General features: G+C 37.1%; 3 protein-coding genes across 6 annotated transcripts in view; 1 reads left to right on the top strand and 2 right to left on the bottom strand.

The window, feature by feature from the left end:
- Positions 1–6476: 6476 nt before the first annotated feature.
- LOC111807358 lies at positions 6477–7416 on the bottom strand. Its single transcript, XM_023693055.1, has 2 exons — positions 7151–7416; positions 6477–7022 (listed from the first exon to the last, which is right to left on the bottom strand). The coding sequence occupies exons 1-2, from the start codon at positions 7376–7378 to the stop codon at positions 6675–6677; spliced, it is 576 nt and encodes a 191-aa protein (XP_023548823.1). The 5' UTR covers positions 7379–7416; the 3' UTR covers positions 6477–6674.
- Positions 7417–11157: 3741 nt separating this feature from the next.
- On the bottom strand, positions 11158–16345 carry LOC111806396 (vesicle transport protein GOT1). 2 transcript variants are annotated; one of them, XR_002816802.1, is made up of 8 exons: positions 16180–16345; positions 15491–15573; positions 15141–15232; positions 14939–15019; positions 13702–13799; positions 13548–13623; positions 11667–11807; positions 11158–11331 (listed from the first exon to the last, which is right to left on the bottom strand). XR_002816802.1 is itself a non-coding variant. In XM_023691687.1 (7 exons), exons 2-7 carry the CDS (start codon positions 15516–15518, stop codon positions 11775–11777), a joined length of 408 nt encoding a protein of 135 aa, XP_023547455.1. In that variant the 5' UTR covers positions 15519–15573; positions 16180–16345; the 3' UTR covers positions 11483–11774. The 2 variants fall into 2 exon arrangements, 1 of the variants encoding a protein (XP_023547455.1); XM_023691687.1 differs by lacking the exon at positions 11158–11331 and having other exon boundaries at positions 11483–11807.
- An 853-nt stretch (positions 16346–17198) lies between these two features.
- Positions 17199–27035, top strand: part of LOC111806772 (sn1-specific diacylglycerol lipase beta) — a 15219-nt gene continuing 5382 nt past the window's right edge. For 2 of the 3 annotated variants that reach the window (XM_023692222.1, XM_023692221.1), the window contains exons 1-8: positions 17199–17683; positions 19390–19528; positions 21425–21644; positions 21792–21892; positions 24727–24848; positions 24915–25006; positions 25178–25283; positions 26846–27000. In XM_023692222.1, the coding sequence (XP_023547990.1) occupies positions 17267–17683; positions 19390–19528; positions 21425–21644; positions 21792–21892; positions 24727–24848; positions 24915–25006; positions 25178–25283; positions 26846–27000 (1352 nt within the window). In that variant the 5' untranslated portion in view covers positions 17199–17266. Of the gene's footprint in view, positions 17684–19389; positions 19534–21424; positions 21645–21791; positions 21893–24726; positions 24849–24914; positions 25007–25177; positions 25284–26845; positions 27001–27035 lie in introns of all 3 variants that reach the window. The other variant, XM_023692223.1, reaches the window with a different exon arrangement.

Here is a 27035-nt window from a genome sequence, read left to right as displayed (position 1 = left end):
TCGTGGTTTCTTCAATTTTCTCTCCTTGTCCTCGAGCGGCAAACTAAGCTTGTCCTTTTGTGACGAGACTTCATTTGGAGCTTCTCGAGAACAGCCCATTTGAGACACCAACTCCTCATTTCTCCCGTTCTCAGCCACGCTCGACTCAGACGTCATAGCTTCTTTCAGTTTACTCAATTCCCTTCGCAAGTCCACAACAACATTTTCCACTCCCATTTTTGCTTCCTCCATTTTGGCTTTATCACGAGTGATTATCTCAATCGTGTGTCGTAAATTCACTGCCTCCTGTTGAACCCAATTCAGGTTCACGTCGAGTGAGTCTCTCCGTTGAGTTAGCATCTTTATATCTTTCTCCTCCCTCATTAGCTCGCTCGTCCACAAGAGCATCAATCTCCATTAACAAGTCATTCTCTTTCTCCACACTTTCTTCAATTTTCTTCACAAGTTCTAAGATCACCTTCCCATTCTCTTCCTTCTCCTGTTTGAGATAGAAAGAACTCTCACTCAGCTCAGCCACTTCCTTCTCTAGTCTTTCAACCTTCATTTCTTAATCTTTCTTTTCTCTTCCATTTTCTCTTCCATTCTCATCCTCTTTCTTCTTTCTTCCTCAAATTGTCTTTCCCGCCATTGGAGCTCTCTCTCTTCGAGCTTGGGCTCTCTGTTATCTGATTGTTCATCCTTCTTCAATTTTCTCATCTCTGCTATCAAGATTTCGCCAAATCCGCTGCGTATCACCTCATTTCCAACAGTTTCCACCGCCTCAAGACTATCGCCATCGTCTTTCGCGCCACTGTATTCTTTTATTTTCAGCTCTTCATTTTCGGCCATCAAGAGAATGCCTTCGTTTGTTGTGTCATCCAAGGCTAGGTTGATCGTTTCTTCCACCTTTTCCTTGCTCAACAATTTCTTACAAAATGACCCATTCTGCCACAATTGTAACATTTGTTGGAGTAACAATTATTCGCATAGTGGCCATATTTTTTACATTTATAACACTAGAGGTTGGAATAATATCCTTGACCACGTCCTTGATTGCGTCTTCTTCCACGCTAATTTGCTTGGCTTGATCGCTTCTCCTTATAATTTTCTTCATAATTGCTGCCTTGACCACCTCGACCATTCCCGCGACTTCCACGACCTCTACCTTGAATATTTTGAGAGTAGAGTACCTTTTCATCTTTTATTGATGCTTTGGTTTGAAGTGCTTGATCGAGTGTCTCCTCCTTCTTCTTCTTACGTTGCTCGTGTGCCTCGAGAGAACCGGCGAGCTCATCGACCATGAACTTCGCTAGGTGATAAGCACCTATAATGCTGGAATTTGCAAAGCTAGAGGTCCTTCTAGAACCCTTGCAAAACGCTCACAGAGAAAGCTAACTTAACGAATTGATTCCAATCAAAAGCTGGTTAGAAGATGAATGACTCTTAGATCGAACTTGGAATCTATGATGGTCACTCTTAGATACCAAGACAATTCACTCCAGAATTAGCTTGATCAAAACTAATTCAATGAATCGGTTTAAACATCAAACCTAAAGCAAGATTTGAAAAAGAATAACACCAAAAGGGTATCAAGAAAACACAAAGGTTTTTTCTGTATTCAACCAAAATCCCTCAAACATGAATATTACATGCCTTTAAATAGGCCCAGAAGATAACCCTAACAAAATAAAGTTCAGCCACCAACCACTAATAAATGCTAATAAATGCTATTAAATACAAATTGAAGAATATAAGGCAATTCATACAAACTATTAATAAATGCTATTAAATATAAAATGAAGCAAATAAGGCATTAATAATTTCCTTAAGTGGTAATTCAACTACCAAAGGCAAGTCTTCTAATTACTTTCCAATATCAGCCACTCCATTATCTTCTTGATTTGATATGCTAATGCTATAAAGATTTTTGGGCTCAAAAGTCTTTGTTTCAATCGGTACACTAGCTAGCTTTTGCAGATGCAATGTATAGGCCTCTTGGATCTTCTTAACCTTGCTTCTTGTAATCGGTCCTTCGGGTACATGCACGTGATCAGTTGTTGGATTCATATCACTAGGTCCTTTGACTCTTCTATCGAACATACAACATTCTTGAAGTTGTCAGTTAATGACCTCAAGATCTTCTCCACAACCCGTGTCTCGGATAACATTTCTCCGTTTCGATTTAGTTGATTTTGTTAAATAAAAGTCATGCCTTATTTAGTTAGATTTTCTAAAAACATATGAATTCACGCTAATGGAAAAGCGTAATTCTAGGTGCCAATTTGGGCGAAGTCTTCGTCCAATTTCATTGGTTTTTCTATTTTTGTAATTAGATTTGTTATTTAAACCGTTCAACTGAATGAAAATAAGATATCGAGTCTTCAGCAAATCTCAGCGAATCTCTCACTCTCTCTCCTTTTACTTCCGCTAATTTTTCCTTCGAAGAAACCTTCGACCAATTTTTCGTCGACACTGTCTTCCGAATTGCCAGAGTCAACAAGTGGTATCAGAGCCTCGTTGAAGCGATCGGTAGTATACCATCACAGAAGAGCCAACCCATCAACAATCAAGTTGAATAGCTCAAGTGGTAAGAGTGTTGACCTAACAACACACAGGTCTTAGGTTCAAGTGGAAGAAAATGTAAAGTGCGAAAATAAGCACATCGTGTGGGGTCCATCCCGAGCAGGCTCGCTCACTCCTCTACGCCGCCGCCAAGTGTCGGCATCTCCATCACCACCACGAAGAGGCCGACGCCGTGATGACGGGCGTTGGGTTGTCATTGAGCGAGTGAGTGACCAGGGGGACAACGACCGTCGTTGTTTAGTACCCGATGTTGACAAGGTCCAACTACAACGAGTGGGCCTTGTTGATGCGCGGCGCGCGACAAAGGAAGGAGGGGAAACAATCGAGTACCGGTCGTCCCCGATCACCTCGAGCAAGTCACAATTTTAATCGAGACATTGCTTGACGTGAACAACCTAACAGTGGAAGAGGTGACACCTGAGCAGAAGCAGAAATTGCTGGAGCAAGCTCAGGAACAAGGAGAAGGCCGAAAAGGCCTATATGGCTCCAATTCGAGGAGGACGAGCCAGCTCTCTTCATGGTAACTGCATGCATCCCCAATTTCGATTCCAAATCCACGGAGATGGAGGTAATCGACGACGATGTTGAACCCGAGAAAGAGATCCAGATGGGCGTAGCAAAGGTGGCACCAGTTGTGGAGCCAATTCAACTAGACGAGAGCAACAAGTCCTCCAGTCCTCCAGCCATGGATGTCCCACGGGCGCACGCGCGGGAAAGATGAGAATCAAGAGAAGGAGTCGACCAATGGCAGGCCGATCTAGTGCTCGAACTGTGGGAAGAGAGGACACCTGAGCAGCAAGCTCAGGAACAAGGAGAAGGCCGAAAAGGCCCATATGGCTCCAATTCGAGAAGGACGAGCCAGCTCTCTTCATGGTAACTGCATGCATCCCCAATTTCGATTCCAAATCCACGGAGATGGAGGTAATCGACGACGATGTTGAACCCGAGAAAGAGCTCCAGATGGGCGTAGCAAAGGTGGCACCGACGGATGGAGGTAATCGACGACGATGTTGAACCCGAGAAAGAGCTCCAGATGGGCGTAGCAAAGGTGGCACCAGCTGGGGAGCCAATTCAACTAGACGAGGAGCGAGTGTTCGCTCAGATCGGCGAGAGGGACGAGCAACACAAGCACCGGCGATGGATTCTTGACACAGGGGAAACAAACCATATGACCGGGGCTAGATCTGCGTTCTCCGAGCTCGACTTGGGGATCCGTGGGACGGTGAAATTTGGCGACGGATTCGTTGTCGAGATCGAAGGGCGCGACACCATCCTGTTCGTCAGCAAGGGAGGCGAGCATCGTAAGCTGACCGACGTCTACTTCATCCCGAGGCTCAAGGCTAACCATGTGAGCCTGGGTCAACTCGATGAGACAGGTTGCTTCATTTCCATCGAGCGCGGACTACTCAAAATCTGCGATAATCAAAGGCAAGGCGCACGACAAATCGTCTTTACATCCTGGAGTTAGAGATAGACCAACCCGTCAGCCTCTCGGCCAAGACCGAAGAGGTATCTTGGAGGTGGCACGCAAGGTACGGGCACTTAAACTTTCCTGCCCTAGAAAAGCTACAGAAGAAGGAGTTGGTGCACGGTTTGCCAGCGAACAAGCTGTGCGACAGGTGCCTCATCGGCAAACAGAGGCGCACACCCTTTCCATCTCGAACATCCTACCGAGCCGATGAGCCATTGGAGCTTGTACACGGCGATATCTGCGGGCCCATCAAGCCGGCGACCCCAGGCGGTAAGAGTCTCTTCCTCCTGCTAGTCGATGACAAAAGCCGCTTCATGTGGCTGATCCTGCTGCAAGCGAAAAGTGAGGCGGCAGAGGCGGTTAAACGCATTAAAGCGCGAGCGGAGGCCGAATGTGAGAAGAAGATGCGAGTGCTGCGCACAGACCGAGGCGGAGAATTCACCTCGGCAAGTTTCAGTAAGTACTGCGACGAGATCGGCATACAACGGTACCTAACGGTGCCCTACTCCCCCCAACAGAACGGAGTGGTAGAGCGCCAAAATCAGACCATTGTCGGGACAGCGAGGTCATTGTTGGGACAACGAGGTCATTGTCGGGACAGCGAGGCCAAAATCAGACCATGTCTAACATGAGTAACGAGAACTGTTTGACATATTCTCGAATGCTACTCGTATGTTTAAGGTCACATAATTTCCTTCTGGCCATGTTCTCAACATTCTTTGGGAAGAATTGAGACCGAAGCTCCTGTTTTAGTCTCTCCCAAGTGTCTATTGTGCATCGGCCCTCTTGGATGTCCACATACTTCGGCGCCACCACAATTTCGCATCCTCAGCTAGATGCATGGTGGCCTCAGTGATTTTTTCTTCCTCTATCTCAGTGTCAGTTGCTTTAAAGTACTGCTCAAGGTCGAAGATGTAGTTCTCTAAGGCCTTGGCATCCCGAGCCCCAAAGAAGGGCTTGGGTTCAGGAAGTTTAACCTTGTTGGGTCGCGTTGTCCTTCGGGTAGGGGTTTGGTTCTCCACCACCCTTACGACAACGTTTACTTTGGTGCTTATGTCTGCCACTTCTACCCTGACTACGTCGAGAGCTGCTTTCACATCTTCATATAGTTCAGTGACCATCTGAAACATCGCTTTCTGGGAGCTATCTAGTCCATCGACTCGCTCCTCAATCAGGCCAGCAGAGCCTGTCGAGGTGTCTCCTCGCTCGAAACCACCATTCTTTGTGGTTTTTGTTTCTAGGTTTTCCATTCGATACACTATTTTTGGAATGGGTAACCCATCCAGCCGACCCTTTATTACGTTAACGGCGAGGGTCTTGTCAGCAAGTTCTTTCACTCACTCATCTAGAAATCGAATACTGTCGGGGACTTCCCGCAAGTATTGCATCTGTTCTTCTATTTCGACTAATCTGTCGACATGGAACTTGTTCAACTGTTTAGTCGAAGACATGTCTACCGGTCACTTTGGAGCCAACTAGGCTCTGATACCAACTGTCACAATCGCGGTTTCTAGGCAGCGGATTTGGCGATTGTGCGGCACCCACTCTCAACACTGAGTGGGTCAAGCCTACTTCGAGTTACGTTGCCTGCGGTTAGGCAATGTGAATACAAACCTCGGTCTCAATTTCAAGAGAAGATTTTAGAAAGCGGGGAAGAGAGGTTTTGGAAAAAGAGTTTTGAAAGCAAGAGAGAGAGAGAGATTGGTGTTATATGGGAATGTAAGCAAAAAGGCAACAACAACGGCTTACTGCATATAACTATCGGGTACGGAGAAGTTGACAACTAGTCGTATCCTCCTATAGTACATTTTGAGGCATTTCATGTCTATAGGCGTAGCCATGATATCGCCGAAATGTCATACTCTTAAAGAAAATAAGAAAGAAATAATACAACATGAAAGTGGTAAAAGAAAGCAATGAAGTAGTACAAGGCAAAGGTTTCGGCGTGTCATGGGCATGTGGGCATGGGCGACATGCCTTGGACAAGCATGACCGTGACACCTTGCATGATATTTGAGGTTTTGTTGTACCTCCAGACGTCCGGCTATAACATACTAACCCGACTATAATGGGCCCAAGAGGTGTGCAAACCGTCGGTGGGTTCACGCTCGCACGTGTGGGTTGTGTGTAAAGAAGTACTACATATCCAATTTATTCAGACGGAGGTCACCTCTATGATGGTTTTATTGACGACAGCATCGCAATTAAAGACTATTGCACATGCATAGGTAGTTGCATTTAATTTCGTAGATCTTAAATCAAGATGCAAGATGTTATGTTAGGCATATGGTAGTGACTTTAGCTTATTCATTCATAGTTTTCTTTGTCTTATAATCCATTTTTAAATACTATAGTGAAATCATCTAAATATCAAAATATTTGTTTTAATTATAAGTTTTGCCTTCAAATTTGGTCTAAAATATAATGTAAAAGAAAACAAAAATTTGATCCAAGAGAAAAAGTGCTACAACATTCTTATTCTTAATTAGCCAACTTACAACATTCTACAACAACTCTACCATAACTTTTTACATTCTATCATCAAATACAACCCAAACCCACCTAATTCAACTCAATTCAAAAAGACCCTTTTCAAATCCGAACATGTCGAGTCAAGTCGAGTTGAGTCGTGTGATATGGTCTAGTTCAAGAGGGACAAGGTGTTGGGAGGAGGAGAGTTGGGTGAAGAAGGGATAGGAAAAAGGGCATGAAAATGCTTGCAATTAGGACAAGAAGGGGATGATTTTGAGAGAATAACAAGAAGGTGGCAATTGAGACAAGGCAAAGCCACCATATTGCTGCTTTGTGAAGAAGAACTTCCATACCCATGTCTGAAATTCATCAAACTATTAGCTTTGGATGATGAAGAATCAATGTTGTTGAGCTCCAACTCCAAGTCTAGCTTCTTATCATCATTATGGTGATCCTCTTCTGGCCAATTCCAACTCTTCCTCAACGTCTTTCTGTTTAGATAGTACATTTTCCCAGACTGCATATCACCAATATGAACATAACTCAACCGTTAAAAAATAAATTTCGTTACCCCGTGTAACGTTTTTAAAGATTCGAATTACGGGTCCGAATTGCAAGTAAAAGAAGAGAGGAAACGAGATAGACCTGAAGATCGAGACATTGCTCCCAATCAAGAGGGAGAGGGTCTTTGAGTTGAAGATCAACACTTGTTTGAGAGTTGATATGATGAGGATAAGAGTGATGATGATGGAGAAGAAGCTTCCTCTTCCTAGAACATGAGGAGCTTGTTTGTTGTAATTTGTTGGATGAAGAATTGATGTCATCGGTTTTGATGAACTGGGTTGGAGCCAAAGACAAGTGAGGAGCTTCCATGAACAATAATTGTTCACGTAAAACCCTGTTGGTGTAAGTGATGTTTTTGTGATATATATATATACACACACATACACATAGACATGCATAAGGAGAGAGAGAGAGAGAGTTTTTGGTTATTAAATTTGGAAGGCAGAGGCATTTAAGTTGACAAGTGGATATCACTTAAATGTTTCAAAAATCCTACTCTCTTCTCTCATCTTTCTTTGCATTTATGCCTCAAATCTACACACCTCTCTCACTTTAAATTATATATATATATATATATATATATATATATATATTCTCGTCGATTTGTATATAGAGATATCTATTTAATCCACGAGAATTATATTCAAATAAAGTAGAGAAGGACGAGAAGGGAGTGGAGAGAGATTTCTCCCCGTTAACTAAACGAGACCGAGAACAGTCATTATAGTCATCACTCCTATTCCTATCCCTCCTTAAATCCTCACCCCACCTGCTCCCCCTCGATCATATATATATATATATGATATGTTAGGATGTTTTATATTTTTTAATAAAAATTATATTAAAAAATGAAAATTATTCTGATAATTTTAAATATATACAATTGGAAAAAAATTGTAGGATGAAACAAGGACGTGGGAGGATTTTTTATCTCCGCCCAATTCTATGGACATCTTTTTTAGTATAAGAAGATACTTATCGCCGGACGTGGGGATTAAGTATTATGCTAAACAAATTTTCTTTAATCATATGTCAATATGAATCTAGAATAACAAATGAAATTTTAACTATACAATTTTCGGAAAAAAAAAAAAACATTTGTACATAAACTTAGATCTATACAACGTGGTTTAAATGGGCTATTAGATTAATGAGCTCGAAAATATTTTTAATGCCATAGCAGTACGTTATTCTTTATAATTATTATTTAACATGTCAAAAGATGATGTATTATTTGATTTTATAAGCTCTAAACCGTTCGTGAATGTTTATGTCATAACAAATAATTAATAGACTTATTACGAAGAATTTTCTATACTTTGCATACGTACGCACATGTACTATTATATATGTTAAAATATATGTTAGGAATATCAGTATGTTATTGTCCACTTTTAGTCAAGGTGGGATTTTAACAATCTTCCTCTTTCTTCTTTAGAGCCCTCAAACAAAGTACACAATTTGTTGGACACCTAGGTGTCTCTTTCTCTGGAGCCCTCGAACAACCTACTCTTAATTGAAGTTCAATTCTTTCTCGGGAATCCTTGGACAAAATATACCCTTTGTTCGACACCTAAGTCGTTTTGACTACACCTTTGAGGCTTACAACTTTTTTGTTTGACACTTGAGTATTCTATTGAGATGGTTAAGAATATAAGGGCATGACTCTGATATCATGTTAGGAACAACGAACCTACACATTGATACGATATTGTCCACTTTGAACATAAATTTTCATGATTCTACTTTTGGTTTTCTCAAAAGATTCGCACCCCAATGGAGAGAGTATCTCTTTCACTTACATATTCATGATTTTTTCTAATTAGTCGATGCGTGAGTCCAACAATCCTCAACGATCTAAGCTTCAAGTTATATCAAACTTTACTTATGTAAATCATTTTAGTGTCATGATTATTATAACCATTTGAAAAGTCGAAAGAAATTTTATCTTAAACATTTTACACTCGACAACGAGAGATGCCCATTCTCTTTTATACGTTTTACACATGACAACGAGAAGAGAGTTTAACTCTTGTAGAATAATTTCAAAATTACGATATCTAATTTACTGAACTATATTCGAACATATATGTGAGTAATTTTAGAAAAGTTTACATGCTCACCGACATATTATATATATATATATATATATATTTTAAATTCTATTCCACTCGAATTTAAGTGTAACTTGATTAGAAAATTAAATATTTATAGTTTAATTCATTTTTGTGAATGAAAGTGATTTTGAAATGCATAAACTGTTTCTTACAGTTTAGAAAAGTTTGTGGATAAATTTCATAATTTCATCAATTTTGTGACGAAATTACAATACTTTTATATACGTTAACGTATAGCTGAAGATTTGAAGGTCTAACGTTTAGATCGAAATTTTTTATATACGTTAAATGGGTGAGATTAAAGTGAAAGCACTAAAATTGAAGTAGGAGAGGGAAGTAAATGAGAGATTTAAAGTTCATTACTTACCAAATCCAACAAACAACAATAAATTGGATATATATGTGTATGTGTGTGTGTGTGGTGTGGTTGTTGTTGGAGGCATGAATCCAATTTAATGGGATTTTAAATGTTCTTTAACTGCTCCATACCGACACTCTCTCCTTTAATATCCCTTTATTTTCTTTTATTTCCTTCCCAAGTGTGAAGAGAATTGAATGAAACACCTCGTATTTTGAGGACTTACTCTTTTGCCAACCTCTTCACAACTTCAACACCTAACTTCTTCCCAATCCTTTTATTATCTTTCCACTTCAAATTCATTTCTTCCCATTTCCATCTCCTTCTTCGTCTTTTCCTTCCTCCCCGGTTCGATTCATCGTTCGTTCATATCTAAAGACTTGTTGAGAATTTGGGTCATAATTTTGAAGACAACTCTAGTGGGAGAAAGAAAGAAAGGAAGAATGGTCAATTTTATAGGGTTCCTTAGTAATCGAATATACTCTTTTGTTGACCACTTATTTTGTATTTGGCGATCCTTCGTGTGGGATTTGATACTCGTAACTTGAGGTTTTTGATCCTCTTTGGTTGTTAAGAAATTTTGCACAAGAATTAAACCATTGAAGGAAAGTGAGTTTCAAACTAATTCTTGAGGTATGCTTAGAAATGAGAGCATTGATTCTCTCTAGATAGGATATTGAAGAAGAGAGGGAAAAGATGTTTGTATACCTAGAATTGTTAAGTCATCAATTGAAACAAGAGAGATGAAATTAAAGAGGAGACAATGGAGTATAAATAAACATTGTCCATTGTCCTTCCAATCGTAGTAAGACAATTTTTAACCAAGTTAAGTGTATACAAAAGTAATATTAAACTTGGTACAATAATACGATTTGGAAGTAATATTGAAGCAAATCATAAAGTACAGGTGCAACGACAATGGATGGTGAAAGAGTCGAATCATAGACCATTAAATGAATGATAAATATTTTAATCAATTAAGCTATAGTTAATCCAGACAAATAAACTAGATATCAATCAAATTTACAAGTATATTGAATATCAACCACTAAATTTTATCAATGTGACTCGATCCTAATTGAATAGGATCGTGTTTGCAATTTCATCACACCTAAAATCTCAAATTTTATACTTTAGAAGGACCATTTCCACAGCTAGCAATAGCTAAAGTTTAAAATAAAATAGGCCACCTAAGTAGAACAAATTGAATTAAAACAAGAGCAATTTTGCACATTTTTGTAAGAAAAAGAGTGTCATTCACGAATAAAGATTCATTTACTCACAATGATAGTTGAATTTAATTTAAGGATGTGGGTGCCACCCTTTTGCTCTGTGCTTGTAATCAATTGCCTCACATACTTGATTGCATTCAACCACAAGGATGTTGCTTCTACACTTCAATTTTGGTCCCACAATTTGCAGCTGCATACATTAAAACCCAAAACCACACGACTTTTTTTGGGGGGTTCAACAATAAATGCAAAACTAAAGCACTTCTCCAACCTTATAGTTATTAATGTTGGTCATGATTATTCTTGCCTCCCAAGAGCTGCGGTAGTTAAGGGTTTGTGATGTTCCATTCAAATCACTTAGGTTCGAGGTTCGAATCTTCATCCCAGTCTCAAAATCTTATTTATTAGCTTTTTAATGTATAGGATAGCCTTGTTGAGCCAACTACCATCAAAATTTTCTCAACCAAGATCAATGCCAATGTGAACTTTTAACACAACTTCATCAAAAGAAAGGTACAAATTCATTTCATAAAGAACACAACCAAACAGCAGCACCTGTTAATCAAATGAAACCCCGAAAATATTTCAACAAAAACAGCATCATCAAGAGGGATAAGTAATAACCTCAAAGACAATATAACCAACAGCCAGCAATATGAATAACTGAAAAAGTGAAAATAATAAAAGTGGGAAAAGTGAAAATAATAAAACANTCAAGGGAGAGAGCTAATGTTCATGCTCAGTTCCAGTCTTCAGCACAAAAGAAAAATGTAAAGTGCACGTATACCACGTAAGAAGTTCCAAACAACATGCAAAAGCTATATTATGAATCTGCTGCTTCACCGCGTTTTTTTTCCAGAGTTAAAGAATCTGAGAATCAATGTACTAACCTTCAGGATCTTCCATTCAAATGCAGCATCTGTAGATGAAATCTAATTACAATTGGATTAGTTCGTTGTCAACTGTCATTTGAACATACGCTTACAGATTTGAAGTGATTAACGTGAGCCTCTCCACAGACTTTCGAGAATCTGCAATAACCAATTCAGTGCCTTAGAGCTAGACCAGCAACCTAATTGTTTGAAAGGGGTAAATTATATAGAAGAAAATCTGGGAGCCAATCTGTTTGATAATGACTCCATTCTTATATTCTATATGTTACTTGCACTTTTGAACTACGGTCTTAAAAATATTTTTACAATCAAAGCTAAATTTTAAAAGTTAAAACAATATGATATGCACTTTTATAATTTCGCTAAGACTTCAAAAGGAGCGTAAAAAGAGAAAATAGCAGGGAGATAAATAAATCAGCTTAATCTTCAAAATAGAAAAAAAGAAACAAAATCGGAATATCAAACAGGGCCAAAGTAATTCAAATTGTTAACAAAGTGAACCAAAAGCCACAACAATAGAAAATATCCCAATTTCTTCAGATGTCAAAAAAATTAATCTGAAGAGGTAAAGTAAACTAATGGGTATTATTGAAGTGGGATATTGAACAGAGAAAACACCCATTTACACTGGTTGAAGACTGGGTTAATCTCTCATGTAGGTTGTGTTATTTTCCTCAACTTACAGGACCAAAATAGACATGTCTGGGAGACCTGTAAGCTCATAAAAGTCTGTGTGCCTACTTGACAATTAGAGAAAATGCATTGGAGATTTCTGTCTAAAGCAAAAAAAAATCCTGGAGAAAAAGAAAAGTGTTCTTGTGGACTTCCGCTCTGAAAACATATTTTAACTCATCTTTACTTTCCTCATTCTAAATTTTCTTCTTCTCTTTCTTTTTTTTTTTCAGTTGATTTTTTTTTTCCCTTAATCAATGGCAGGCTTGGATCGTCTTTCTATAAATTCCAGTAGAGTTACGAATGGGTTGATTTGATCATTTCGTACCTTTTTTATCTTTTGGTTTTATTCATACTTATTAAAAATCACACTTTCTTTTATAACAGATGTACACAAATGGACAATAAAAAAAAAATAATAAAGCCAAATAAAAAAGAGTCTGATACAAAAGACAGCTATATAAAAGAGACATTTTAACAACTACAATAAAATTGTGTCAAAAAAACAAAACTTTAAATAAGAGAAAAAAAAAAAATAGTAGCAAAAATCTTTAAATACCAACACCTAATGAGTGGTGTGGACCTTTGCGACAATTGTTTAATATCGAACAGAGAAATAATAAGACCCTACAAAATTCTCGAAGGGTTGGAGATAGTAGTAAAGGCACTTCAATATGATCAAGCAGACATGAATCTGATACTTATTTGGGAACATCTATTGAGCTAACTGAAATAAATATCAAGACTTTATTGAATACCAAATATCTTAGACTAATAATTAGACCCCAATGACAAAAATACAATCTACATTAAAAGAAGTTGGGAGATCTCTGACAAAAATTGTTTTAAATCGTTAAAAGAAGGAAAATATTTAACTTCTCCTTCCGTAATTTCACAGCAAATTGCAAAATTTCTTAACCTCATCTGGGTAGTGAGTCACAAATGGCCGTTGAACATGGTATGATTAGCAAATAACTCTTAAGTATGCAAAAAAAAAAAAAAAAAAAAAAAAAAAAAAAAAAAAAAAAAAAANTTTATTTAAACACTACACAGCTCAACCGTAAGGGGAAGAAGTACATAACATTACCCTCTAGTAATGGCCACTATTGACCAAGAATGAATAAATGCTACAAAATCATTTTGTAGGAGACATTACACATGAAAATAAATCTAAGAGGCACATGAACAAAAGTAACTAAGCCATACCATGATGGGATATGGAAGTATCCACCCAAGAACTGGAATCTGGTACAAGAACCCTTTAATTGAGGGCCAGAAACCCCTACATTAGAGACATCGGGTGTAAGAGAGATGTTCTTGATATTAAGCTCATAGTTTCAAATTTAGATGAGAAACTAACCCAAAGAGAACAAAACAGCCACATATCTCCAAGAGTATGCCAATTATGGGCCAGCGAACAAAAATGAAGAAGAGGCCAAGAAGAAAGGATGCAGAACCCTGAAAATTAAAAAAGATAGTTCAAGTCCATGACATTTCCAACATATAAGACTATTTTTATTCTTTAATCTTTAAAATTTAGTCTCCTGACACCAAAGGTTGCGCAGGCAATTCCTATGAAAAAATGAAAGGATATAAAAAGGATCTAATCTGAAAGTCGAGAGATTGCGAAATTACTGATAATGATTAAAGATGGGGTAACTTAAATAAGAAGAAAGTTGACAAATAATGAAATAGAATTATTAATCTTCATCCTGGGATAGTTAAACTATCTCTATCTAGATTTTTGGAAGTTGACCTAGTTCTTTCCATCCAGGCTGCCAGAATCTAGTAAAATCAGCCTTCACTTGAATTATGTGCACATATATATCCCTAAATATCTTATCAAAAAAAGAAAATTTCAAAGAGAAAAAAGAAAAGAAAAGAAATACCACATGAAAAGTGNTATATATTGCTATTTAACTTGGAAATCATGTTATTTTTGGAGTTGTGATCCCCTTGAGAAGTATCTTCGGAAAATGAAATAGTTATCCTTACAAAAACAGATATCCGTACACATATATAAATGCACATTCACATAAATGCTGATTTATGTAATACACCCTTTATCCACTTATTCAACTTTGACGAAATCCTTCCATTTGTGTACACAAAAATGATTTCATGATCAATGAGGGAAGCACTAAAAAGAATTTCAGAAATTCATAGGCTTTTGAATGTCTCATCTAATTTATTTGGCACATTATTTACTAGAAATCTACATGATCCAAATTTGCAGTAAACTAACAATGCCTGATACCATTATCTTTTAATCCTATCATTCTATCCTCGAAATATCTTCTAAACTAGGTAAAAAATGTATAACCAATTTTAAATCTGGCATGATAAGTACTTCGTCATTTTTTTTCAATGGAACAAAGCTTTCGTTGAGAAGGTATTAAAGAATTCAAGGACATTAAAAAAAAAAACCCCGCAAAAATGAGCCAAACTAAAACAGAAAAGGCAAATCCAACAAAAATAAAACCTAAGGAATAATTCTATAAACCTAAGGTATAAATGCAAGTATGGAGCCCTAAGAGATGCATGGAACCTAGTAAGGGACCAAACCTCCTCCGGGCATAATAAGTACTTTGTTGTACCTTGTAATTTGCTCGGTTGGTAAAAAGATTCCACGTAGAACGCCAACCAAGTAAAAGTCCCACTCCAATTAACCAAAATATCTGATAAAGTACGTACAATAAAAGAAAAGAGGACAATGTATAACAAAAGCATTAGGTAAGTTGGGCACAATATGGTCCTGATAAATACAGAAAGCAACATCGAACTTTGGAAGTGACTTACATTTCCTAAAGCAAGCAATCCCCTGTCAAAGAAAAGGATTACACCCAAAAATGTGAAAAATAAGCCAAAACCAATCAGCCCAAGTCCAACTTCTGCATTTGAAAAAAGATGCACCTATTAACTGTTTTATATTGCAGATCTGAACCAAGAGCACTAGTATTCTCAAATTTCTTGAAAACCAACCAATACAGAGAAGAAATTCCATGAAAGAATGCCTTATTTTTTCAAGATGTCCATTCCATTTCCAAGAAATGAGAATACTTAAGAATAAAAAGAGGTGACTCTGATATAACCAAGTAGAAATGAGTGAAGCACATTGTGGCTACAAATAAACTGTATGTAATGCTCACTTTTTTGCTCAGTCAATTCATAGGCCATTGTGTTGACTGGCTGTTATGGCACTCGGATTGGCAGTCAGACAAAGAAGCACCAACTGCCAAAATTTAAGAAACACCAAAAACTAACATTATATATGAGAAACTGGGCTTAACAAAATTCAGGAAAGGAATAAGTAAACCTGGTACGATTATATCAACAACTTGCAAGTGTCAACTATTGACTTACTAATCACTATGACATGAATAAAGAAATGAAGAGGCTTGTGGAATAAAAAAACAAACAAACAAATAAAAACTCCTACTCCCTGAATTGACTGTTCAAGATTGTGTGTGCGAGGTGTGTTTGAAACTGCAAGATCACAGTCTTCGATCCTAGCATAGACTAAATTACTGGACCAAATGCCCTAGGAAACATCTAGTATCCCATCCTGTCTAAATCAAACGCTTTCCAGGTCTATCATACAGTAGCTTGTAAAACTTGAAACTCGCCAATACACAACCTTAAAACTTCGGATTTAATAAGAAAAATCATAATTACAGTTGACCAAGGGTGAAAAGAAAAAGAAAAGCATTCTTCTATTCTGAATCAAAAAGTACAAACGCGGAAAAACAATTAACCTTTCCCGTCCATATGCAACCTAATACAGAGAAGAAACAAAAAAGATGAAGAAATCAACGAAGAGTGGAAAGGAAGTTATTACATTTCAACACGAGTGAGGACAGATTTGAGCTCGATTCGCCAAAGATTTCAATTGCAATTCATAGGTAGACGTCGAGATTGCAGTAAGAAGAACCCTAAATTCGATTTCAGACAGAATCAAGAACGAAGCAACAGAGTAGGAGAGCAACGGAGAAATGAACTGAAGCAGAAGAAAACCGGTCGAGGACTCGAGAGGGTATTTTGGGGGTTGAAATGTCAAAAATACCCCTCAAACTATTTTTTTTTTTTTTTTTTTTTTTNAACATAATTGTTTTGAAAATAAATTAACATTTCCGAGGATTAAAATAAAACTAATACTAACTCTAGTTTAAGGACTTTTTGCTTTTTTTAATAATTTAATCGTATTCTATTTCATTTTCGATTATTATTTAATTTTTTAATTTTTAATAAATGTAAAATGTTAATAGTAAAATATTTATTTATTTATTTAAAAACATTTAATGGAGAATTACAATTTAATTTAAATATATATTTTAAAATTAACCTTCCAAATGTTAAATATTGTTTTTAAGTGGGTAAATAAAATAAATGTTATATCGTAATAAAAAATATATAATCTAGCAACTAATTTAAATCATAAAATTTTTATTTAATTAAACCGAGTTGAATCCAAATAAGTTTATAACTAAGTATATATATATATATATTATACGGAATATAACTTTTATTTGCTCATTAATAGTAGTAAAAAATTTAAAAGTTTTTAAAATGCATCAAATTGGTAAAAAAACATTGTCGGACTTACGTGTTTCAAAACATAACACTGAAATTTTAAAATAAAAACAAATACAAATATAAATAAAATAATTTAAATAATGAAATGGAGATGTTATATTCTAACCTAAGATTAGAAAATTAAATATGTATCCATCCATACATACGTTAGAATCTCTGAATTATGATACCGTCGTCAAATGAGTGTCTTGCCTTTGTCATATGATGCAATCATTATCATATAAAAAGGACAAAAATTGACGAAATTTAAGAAAGCTTGGATGTCCGTGTATTTCCACTGGACGCGCGAAAAGTGGGATCGAGAAGACGTTGTTGGACGAACGGAGAGGAGGATGGACCATGGAAATTCCGACATACACGAACCATTGATTCCCTCCGATTCTCCTTCGAATTCCAGCTATCAAATTCCATTGCCAGTCCCCACGTTTCCATCGCCATGGTGTCCAATTCGGAGTAGAACGGAGGCTATGGGGGCGTCAAAGCTAGAGAATATACGGTTCTCCACAATTGTTTTGGGCATTTCCAATGCCGCCGTCGCCCTTCTTGGCGTATTCCTCGTCGTCGTTGTTTATCCCGCTTGTGAACGCCAATATATCCTCCCCTTTGTGGGGGTCTCCGTTGTTTCATGCATCAGAATCGTTGCCATGGTTCAGAGCGGCATTGCTCAGGAGGCTACGGCCAGAACCATTCTTGAATCTCCTGGTGATACTGCTGCTGTTGTCGACACCGTTATGCGTCGCGAGAGACGGGTATTTGGCCACTTTCTCTACATTCATTCTTCTGTTCTGTGAATTTGACGAAGCAGGTTTTAGGGGCAGCTTTTGTTTTTAGATACGAAATATGAGCATGAATTTGGTATTGCGAGAGCAAAACGGACTTAAGTTCAATGGTTTGTTGTTTTCCTGCCTCACATAGCTAAAACGAATCCTGCGTCTATTTATCTGTTTCAATAGTTGTTTTGGTTAGTTTTATAACCATCGAATATTTACAATCGCTCCATTATGATGTTGTGACTTGTGACAACCAAGCAACACCCGTTGCTGTTTCTCATCAAGCATTTCATAAACAAACTATATGCCACGAAGCTTACTGTCGTTCTGCTAGTGAACATATACAACAAGTTTTATAGTTCACAAGATATGTGAAGACTCAGAAGCAATTGAGATATACTTTTACAAACTTAATGGAGCAGCTAACTTGAGGGGGAATGTTATGTATATTAGTGTATGGTATTGGAAGTAGCTTAGTTATGAATCCATTAGTGGGATGACTAGCTTGCTCTCTCTCTCTCTCTATCTCTCTCTCGCCTGTGAGAGTTGGGAAGGACTTCCCCTTGTTGCGAAAATTGAAAGGAAGATATTTAAATGTAGTAAGAGATATGTAGAGAAAAACATGGTGGTAGTGGGAAATATGTGAGGGGAGAGTGTCAAATATGAGTCTTCGACGGAGTACGTTAGCATGAGTGAGGGGCTGCCTCTCCATTTTTGTTTCTCTTTCGAACGTGTGGTTTCTTTAGGAGTAGTTGTCTCTTTGAAACTCTCATTCAGGTTTAATTTGTGTTCAGCAGTGGGAGATGGTTGTGTCATTGTGGTAGAGTAGGAGGGAAGATCTTCCTTGATTGTTTCAAAAGGTGTGGAAAGAAGTGGATGGGAGAACGTTTAAAGAGAAGTTGGATTTCTTACCGCCGCTGCATTTTCTTATGCCTGGAACTTAAGCGTCAGAAGGCTATTGTGCTTGCACATCAAGCTTTAAAAAACACTGGTTGAGGTAGTAGGCAATTGATAGTTGCGAAGGATGAAGGTATAACTGGTTTCAGGTTAGTGCTCTGATCGCACATGAGAAAAGGAGGGTGACTTGAGTGGTTCCTCTCCACAAGTTTCTGTCGTGGTTTGGGTAAGTTTTCAAATGTGTCATCTTTGTAGTTACTAGGTGAAACCACATTTTAGGCAAGCTTTAGGGAGAATAAAGGGCTTAAAAGAGGATGTGCTTTCTACCATGGTGGGTTGAAGTGAGGGTTCTTGGCAGGATGGGGTTGAATATTTGAAGTGCATACAGCTTGAGCCATTTGGAGGTGTTATCCAGTAGTCTGGGGGGTCTATTTTTAAGAAGGAAATTGGGCCTTTGGCCTTCCTTTTTTTGACAGTGATAGAGTAAGATAGGTTGTTATGATGCGTTATCAATGTCTAAGTTTGGTTAGTTGGTTCCACACCTAATCCTTGAACCACAAGTTTATTGAGAATACTCCCTCCTTTATTCTATAAGGTTAAGTGGTCAGAACTTGGACAACTTAGCTTTTTTTTGTTTGATAGAGTGTAGTTTGAATTTGACAGGTTTTAGGGGGTAGGCCTTTTCCTCAGATTCCGTTGCTGTCAGGTGTAAAGTCTAATGGATTATTTATGTTTGTTTCTGTTATGGTGTTGATGTATTTATTCTCAATGTACTGGTTGATGAACAGTTGAGGTATAAAAAATGGCTTTGGTGGACCCGTTTTGCTCTAGTCATCGTAATGCTGCAATTGGGGGGAGCAGTTTACTTAATCTACCATATGGCAAACTACATTGCTCATGATGAAACTTCAACTGGCTGTGCTTTAGGTAAGGTGGGTGAAGTCTCTCATTCTTCATATTGCAGTTTATTCTCTTATTCAATATGTGTTGTGCCTGGAGGGTATCTGGGCCTAGGCACCATGATGGAATAAGCTTTGTTTCTATTGACTGCATTGCTTGCTTTGATCTCTCTTTTTATGTTCTGCTGTGTTCAATTGGGATCAATGAATCATTAGGCACAGGCTGTCTCCATCAATGGTCAGTTTTTCTTGTTATCAAGCTGGTGTGGTGTATTATAGTTGGTTTAATTATCTTGGTTTTTAGTTACAAAAGCTTATTGTTTGTCTTGATTACTCTGATTCTTTATGTTTAGAGTGTGCACTCCAAAAGGCTTTTGTTTTCTACTCCCATACAATATTTTTGTTGAAATCTCAGCAGCTGGAATTTTGTTTATATAACACTACAATTTTTCTTGAACAAGAAACATACTTTTCTTTGATTAATAGAAAGGATAAAGTTCAAAGATACAAACTCCCGAAGGAGTGGAAAAAAAAAAAACCAATACAAATCCAAAGAAACCTATGGAGTGAATAAAAGCACCGCAATTACTATAATATAAATGTCACAAGGAGAATAAGACAAAAAAAGAAAAAAAAGAAAAAAGAAAACAGAAGCCTTAAAGCTTAGCAATATCAAAACATTCCATCCATATTTTGCTCTTATCTTCAAAAATTCTTTGGTTCTTTAAGAACCATAATTCAGATAAAATGTATCTGATGTCGTTGACCCAAAGATGCACCTGGGAAGATAAGGATGACCCATGAAGAAGCTGAAATAGATTACTTCTGAAGTCTTTCAAGAAAACCCAATGGATATGGAAAATATGAAACAAAGAGAACCAGCACTGTAATGCATAAGGGCATTGAAAGGAAACTTAGAGACTTTGGCTTAAATTATCTGCAAAACAAAAAACACTCATAGAGAGCTACAAAGCTTAATTGGGAACCTTTTTCTGGGGAGATTCAGCCATATTTACGGTGACCATTAAGCATAATCCAAGCCAACACACTGATTTTCTTGGTCTTTTGACTTCCAGATTGCACAAAACAGTCAATCTGATCTTCTTCCAGACCACAATTTTCCAACCAATGGTATCATCTTTGAACTGAAAAACACTGAACTTAATAAAGACATCAATGAGCTGTATTCAACAACTTAAATTTCCTTCAAATTTAACATCATTTTGTTTTGTGTGACATCTAGGATGTGTTTCTTGAAGCAAGGTAATTGCTGGATGCCATCTATATTGTTTTAAATATGATTTTAAAGAAAAATCAATTTCTTTTTGGTTAGAAATCCTTCATAAGATAAACTCTCTTGAGGAAATATGAAAATATTTCTGCAAGCTCCCTTGACTCTCTGAGATGTTTTATGTGAATCAGTTGGGAATTAAGACCACCTTTTTTGTGTGATGTTTTTCTTTGTTTACCTATCATCAATCTTGGACATCTCGTGGTGTGCTCTCTCTCTGTTAAGGGCTTTCTTGTTTCGATGTCTATATTGTATAGAAGAAAGGAATAGGATATCATGATGTTGCTACCTTTTCTATCTTTTGGAAGGAGAGAGTGGATTTTGAGAAGAAATAAAGGGAATATGGATGAAGCTTGGAACTGTTAGGCTTTGGTTTGTCATTGATCGTTTCTTGCCTAAAAGTTTCTTCGCATCCTGTTTTTTTTTGTTGTCTTTTTCTCCTTTTTATTTCCTTCTCCCTTTCCCCTCCATCCTAAATCATAGCTCTACTTGAAGAGTACTTCTATTATCTCCCTATCCAGTGGTCAGAAGGACTTCTGTGTCTTCCTTTTCCCTGTTCTGTATGTTTGTTTTTGGTGTCCATATGCGTGAGTGTTTGAGACTTTGACATTCTGTTGTACACTTGTGATGCAGTGGTGGCCTCAAATCAAAGATGGTTGAAACGAAAGTTACTGGTTTTATTTACAATCTTGATGTGCTTTGTTGCACTGGTTCAGTGTTTTGCTGGTATGGATGTTCTAAGGTGGAGGTCATTTTATGCAACTCAAGATCATGCATGGAAAGCACACTACAGTGAGATGTTTGATCATGGAATTCGTGAGGCATTATGCTGTATGGGACGTTCCAAATACTTGTATGTTTCCTCCTCCTTCCCCTCCTCCTTCCCCTTCTCCTTCTCCTTCTTCTTCTCTCTCTCTTTTCGATATGGGGTTTTCCTTATATGCTCTATATTTGTGTTACACTATATTCCTAATTTTTCTATCCCGGTGCCATGTTTTAGGAGCGTCATGGAAGAAGATGAGGTCTTCTCAGTGGCACAATTATTGGGTGATCTTGTTGCTTACCGTTCTTCTGGCACAGGGCATTTTGAATTTTTGGCAGGTTTAATTTGAAACTCTGCACAATTTTGGAATAGTCTTCTTATGTCATTTCGCATTTGCTATATTTCATTTGATACATGTCTGGATCTTTTAGATAGACTGGCAATCTTGTTGCAGTATGCATCAGAATTCAGCAACTCGCTAATGTGAAACTAGTTTAAATGAAGTCATCTGGTCTTCTTCTCTCCTTCCTTCTTAGTTCTTGGGTTTGGTACTACCAGAATTCAGAAACGTTGGCTTCCTCCGGGAGAAATTATTGAGTGTATTGTGTGGCCAATATCTGATGGAAGGAAGGTGATTAGTATTCCTTGTTCCTTAAAGCATGATTGGTTTACTTTTTGGAATAGGTTGAGGGATTTTGTCATAAAAATTTGAGAAGCTTGGCTTGAAGGATTCTTAGCCTTTGAAGTGCAGCACTAAGAATGTAGACATTGTACAATCATTCATCCCTTTTTCTTCTCCATCTGTTAGTGGTTTAAATTGGATTTCCTTGCTGGTGATTTTTTCGTTGAATGTGCATGATGATTGGAAAGATATTCATATGGTCATCGAAGTCCACTTTGGAACCATTAAGCTTTAATTCAATTGGAAGATGCTAATCTTTTAGTTGGCCTTGGTCCTTGGGGTTATTGGTCAAATGTTGGCCATTTCCATTTGAATTTTGAAAATGGGACATCAGCAAGCATAGTAACCTAGAACTCGTTTAAGGCTAAGGAGGTTGGATTAAAATCACAAACTTACCTCTTCATTATTGGAATATGCGCACTTTCAATACATTAGGTCATTGCTTTAGTGGTTTGATTTGGGTTTCATCTAAGACCCTAAATCTTTTAGATTGTAGCTCAACTTATACTGAATTTCAAAATAACCTTTGTGGTTTTATCGCTGCTATGATTGAAAATCTACAGAAATTGAAGAAGAATAGTCTGGAAAAGGCAATACTGAGGCCACTGAATGCAACCTCTTGTTCAAGGGAAAGCATCAACAAGCAGACTTGAAAGAACCACCTTATATCATTCTCTTTTGCTGATTTTTGGCAGTCAATTGGGGCCTAACATCTATCAAATTTGGAAAAATGTGGCTGAAGCACTATCTTTCCTCCCTTTCCATGAAAATGGGTGGAGCAAAAACCCATTCTCTGGATGGCCTGACCATGACATTATTCAAAAGCTTAAAAGCCTCAAATTAGCTCTTAAAGAATGGATTTCCTCCACCTTTGGAGTTATCCCAAATTGATTATGATGCAAAATTTTGACCTGCTGTTGATAGCATCCTTCGAGGAAATTTGGCACGATGGTTCTTGAAAGGGGATAAAATACTCGATTTTTCATAGATATGCTGCTGTTACAAAGAGGAAAAAGTCTATTATGGAGTTGCTTACAGAACCGGGTGTTAGTTTACTCCAAGACAAAGCCATTGCAGAAGAATTTACTGAATTTTACAAGCAACTATTCTTTAAGAAAGAGGGTGACAGACATCTTCCTTTCCCAATCAATTGGGCACCAATGCCTTTTGACCAAAGTTCTCATCTGGAAGAACTGTTTACTGAGGATGATATTTGGAATGCTGTCAAGGCTCTTGGGTTCAACCAATCATCTGGTCATGAGGGTTTCACGATCAAATTCTTCAAAAACTAATGGAACGTCCTCGAAGCCAACTTTTTAAAAGTAATGGAACATCCTCAATGCCAACTTTATGGGGGTGTTCCAGGACTTCTTTAAGAATGTTATAATGAAGATGAGCATTAATAAGACTATATTTGCTTTATCTCTAAGAGAACGGATGCTAGAGGGGTTGGTGACTTTAGGCTAATTAGTTTTACCCCCTGCCTTTACAAGATTATCTCGCTGGAGTGCTATTGAATCTTTTGAAGTGTGTCCTTCCAGCCACAATCGTAGATTATCAATCAGCTTTTGTCAAGGGAAGACAAATTTTGGATGCATCTCTTATTGCAAATGTTTTTCATGAAACTATATATTGTAAATGCAATCATCTAAGAATGGCATAGAAAGAAGAGACAAGGATTAGCCACCAAGAAGACCTTGATAAAGTCGATTGAGATTTTCTCAATGAAATGTTGAAAGTAAAAGTAGTATAAAGAGACGACTTTGGATCAGGGGCTATTTGTTCGCCGCCAATTTCTCTCCTAAAATGCAAATGCCTATAGCAACAATAGCTAAAACTCTCTCATATCCAATTGAAGAAGCTTTTTGTAATCCCTTTGTATGTTTTTACCCTTTGCATCACTTTATTTAATCAATGAAATTGCGAAAGAAGAAAAGAAGAAAAAAGAAATCCTGTTGTTATTTCTTCTATTTTTTTGGGCGGTGTGGTTGAAGAGAAATAAAAGATCTCTTAGGTAGTTGAGAATTTTTGGTTGGATGATTTGGATGTCACTATTGTTTCAACAACCTCGTGGCTTCAGTCTTTATTATTATTATTATTATTTCTATTGTTATAGCCAATTGGATGGCATTTATTTAATTCATTGGCCTCTTTGTTGTTTCACCCTTTAAAAATGAAATCCTTACAATTTCCATTGATATCTTTTCTCAAGGACTTTTTTGTAGTTAGTTTATTCCTACATTTTGCAATTGGAGAGCTTTTTTAATCTATCTTGGGTGCTTGGATGCCTGGGTGGTTTGCTTTTCTATCCTTTGTAGTATTTTCTACTATTGTGAAAGTTGTTTCCTATTAGATGAAGAAAAAGGAAAACTTTTCTTTTTAAAATTAATATAGTTATAATATATAGTCTCTATATAATTTTTCAGGAATTTTTAGAGTTCCAATGATATGTATGCAATACTCAAATAACACCAAAATATGTTGCTTTAGGTCTTGCTTTATTGCAGAGGCATGGCCAGCAAGTACAAATCTCTGAAGAGCTCATGGAGGCACCTATAGATAAAATTGAGGAAGCTGCTGTTCTTCATAAATTTGCTGAAGCAGCTTACACAGTAAATCGAATGATTCTTTTATCAGTTTTTTGTCATGAGAAATTGAATCTAAGCCATGTTGTGCAGGGGCCATTGCTTGATTTTGGAAGAAACCCTCTCTCATTTCCTTGTGCATGGGTATATCGACAAGGGATATTTACTCCATGGACTCGTAACAAGTAGTTCCTCTATCTAGAATTTTGCTCAATGCAGTATGTTATGTAGATATATTATTCTTTGGTTGAATATAATAGAAGATATTCTGAGTGCTTATGTTTCTCTTTCATCTATTGACATTTTCTCTATTTTTATCCGTATAAAATTCATCTGCTTTTTTCCCTCTTTTGTAGGCGGCCTGTACTCCATGGCGATAACTGGTGGAGAGGCCATGCTGCAGCCTTTCTTAAATATGTCAAATTATCACCTGAAGTACTTCGAAGAGGGCGTGTTAACCAGGTGATTTTATTTTATGGTTCTTATCTATCTTCCACAGAAAGCATGGAAATTATGCAAACTTTAGCAATGATAGACCTGGTAGTGTTTTTGGTTTAACTTGATTAATTTTTGCTCTTATTTATTCATTGTTTCATGGTCATATTATAGATACTTGTTGGAATTGAAGATTGTTGAATGATCTTGTCTGCCTTATAAAGTACTGTGTTCCTATGTTTTATGTTCTCTAACTTTTTTCCTTATTTGTTCATTGTTTTAAGGTTTCAACACTGAGTATGAGTTAATGATTGATTTGAGTAGGTTTTTGGTTGTTGTTGCAATCCCTTGTGAATCAATAGTAGTTTTAGTTCTCGTAAATATATTTCTAAGTCAACACCAACAATTTATTAGTGGGAAAAAAAAAATCCCTTGATGTAGGTAACATGTTCAAATTTGACAGTGTTGTTTATAGAAAAAAGGTAATGGACTTATGATTTCTGGATATTGGCACTCTGCTCTCCCTTTGTTCTTTCTCCTAGTTAACTCAACCTCCCTTGATAAGTTCAGCTCTCACGTTTGTTCTACCTCTGTTGTGGAAGTTCTCTAAATGGTTTTAAAGGTTATTTTTCTTTAGTCATCAATGGCGATCCGATCATCTCATCTGTTTTTGTTTCAAGAAAGAGAAATAAAGTTAGATTTGAATGCCTGATTCTTGAGGTTATCATTTTTTTTCTCTAGCAAAGGTTGGTGCTAAAAAATCATTCTCAACTTGGATTGAACCAGCCTCAGTTGGCTCAGCAGTATAATAAAGAATCTTATTAATATTCCTATAAGTAACAAAATTTTCAGAGAAGTAAAGGAAGAATGTGCTTTGAGCTGAAGAAACCTAAAAAATAAAGGGGTGCATTGCTGAATGTATAGACTTGATGAACAAGAAAGAATGACATGTTCGTTTCTTGATTCTAAAGGGTTATGACAGAGGTGGTTTAAAGATTTTTTTCTAAACATGCTTGTAGGCAGGCATGACAGCTTGGACACCTCAAAAGCCTGATCTTCTTATGTAGCAACACAACATCAGTTCATCGTAAGGCCTTGTCCTTTCCCAATGCAAAAATTGATCGTGATACCTTTGGTCTTCCAATGGCCTACTGGGATATTAAACTACAATGCTAGCCTTTTGTGAAAGGAAAAAATAAATTATGATGAGTCGATGATGGATTGTCAGAATATTAAACTGGTTTCTGATTCAGCATAATTTCTTGTCAGCTGCATATAAATCATTTTGCTTGTCTCTTCATTTCATTTTTGCATCCTATATGGAAGATTGATAAATTATGATGAGTCGATGATGGATTGTCAGAATATTAAACTGGTTTCTGATTCAGCATAACTTCTTGTCAGCTGCATATAAATCATTTTGCTTGTCTCTTCATTTCATTTTTGCATCCTATATGGAAGATTGATATTTTTTTAAAAAAATTTAAATTTCTTTTTTCGTGATTTTTTATATCTCTTTGTTATAATTGCAAAATCATTTCTCGATTTTGGTTATCTTTCTAACCATTTGGTGCTTCATCTGCTTTTAGTCAAAGTGTGAAGCTGCATACTTCGTTCTGGTTCTACATGATGTGAAATGTGTAGTAATTGCCGTAAGAGGAACTGAGACGCCTGAAGATCTCATAACTGATGGCTTATGTAGGGAGTGCGCACTTTCTGAAGAAGATTTGGACGGGCTGATTAAGTCTCTCTCTCTCTCTCCTTCTGCCCCTGCCCCCC

Source organism: Cucurbita pepo, chromosome LG12, assembly GCF_002806865.2.
Source record: "Cucurbita pepo subsp. pepo cultivar mu-cu-16 chromosome LG12, ASM280686v2, whole genome shotgun sequence".
Classification (NCBI taxonomy): domain Eukaryota; kingdom Viridiplantae; phylum Streptophyta; class Magnoliopsida; order Cucurbitales; family Cucurbitaceae; genus Cucurbita; species Cucurbita pepo.
This window is presented reverse-complemented; position numbering and strand designations above follow the sequence as displayed.

Coding starts and splice junctions, on each gene's coding strand:
- LOC111807358 (XM_023693055.1), bottom strand. CDS start 7,378: ATGGAAGCTCCTCACTTGTCTTTGGCTCCAACCCAGTTCATCAAAACC. Junction 7,023..7,150: donor AGCAATGTCTCGATCTTCAG/GTCTATCTCGTT, acceptor GGTGATATGCAG/TCTGGGAAAATGTACTATCT.
- LOC111806396 (XM_023691687.1), bottom strand. CDS start 15,518: ATGGCCTATGAATTGACTGAGCAAAAAA. Junction 15,233..15,490: donor TGAATTGACTGAGCAAAAAA/GTGAGCATTACA, acceptor TTTCAAATGCAG/AAGTTGGACTTGGGCTGATT. Junction 13,800..14,938: donor CCAACCGAGCAAATTACAAG/GTACAACAAAGT, acceptor TTTAATTTTCAG/GGTTCTGCATCCTTTCTTCT.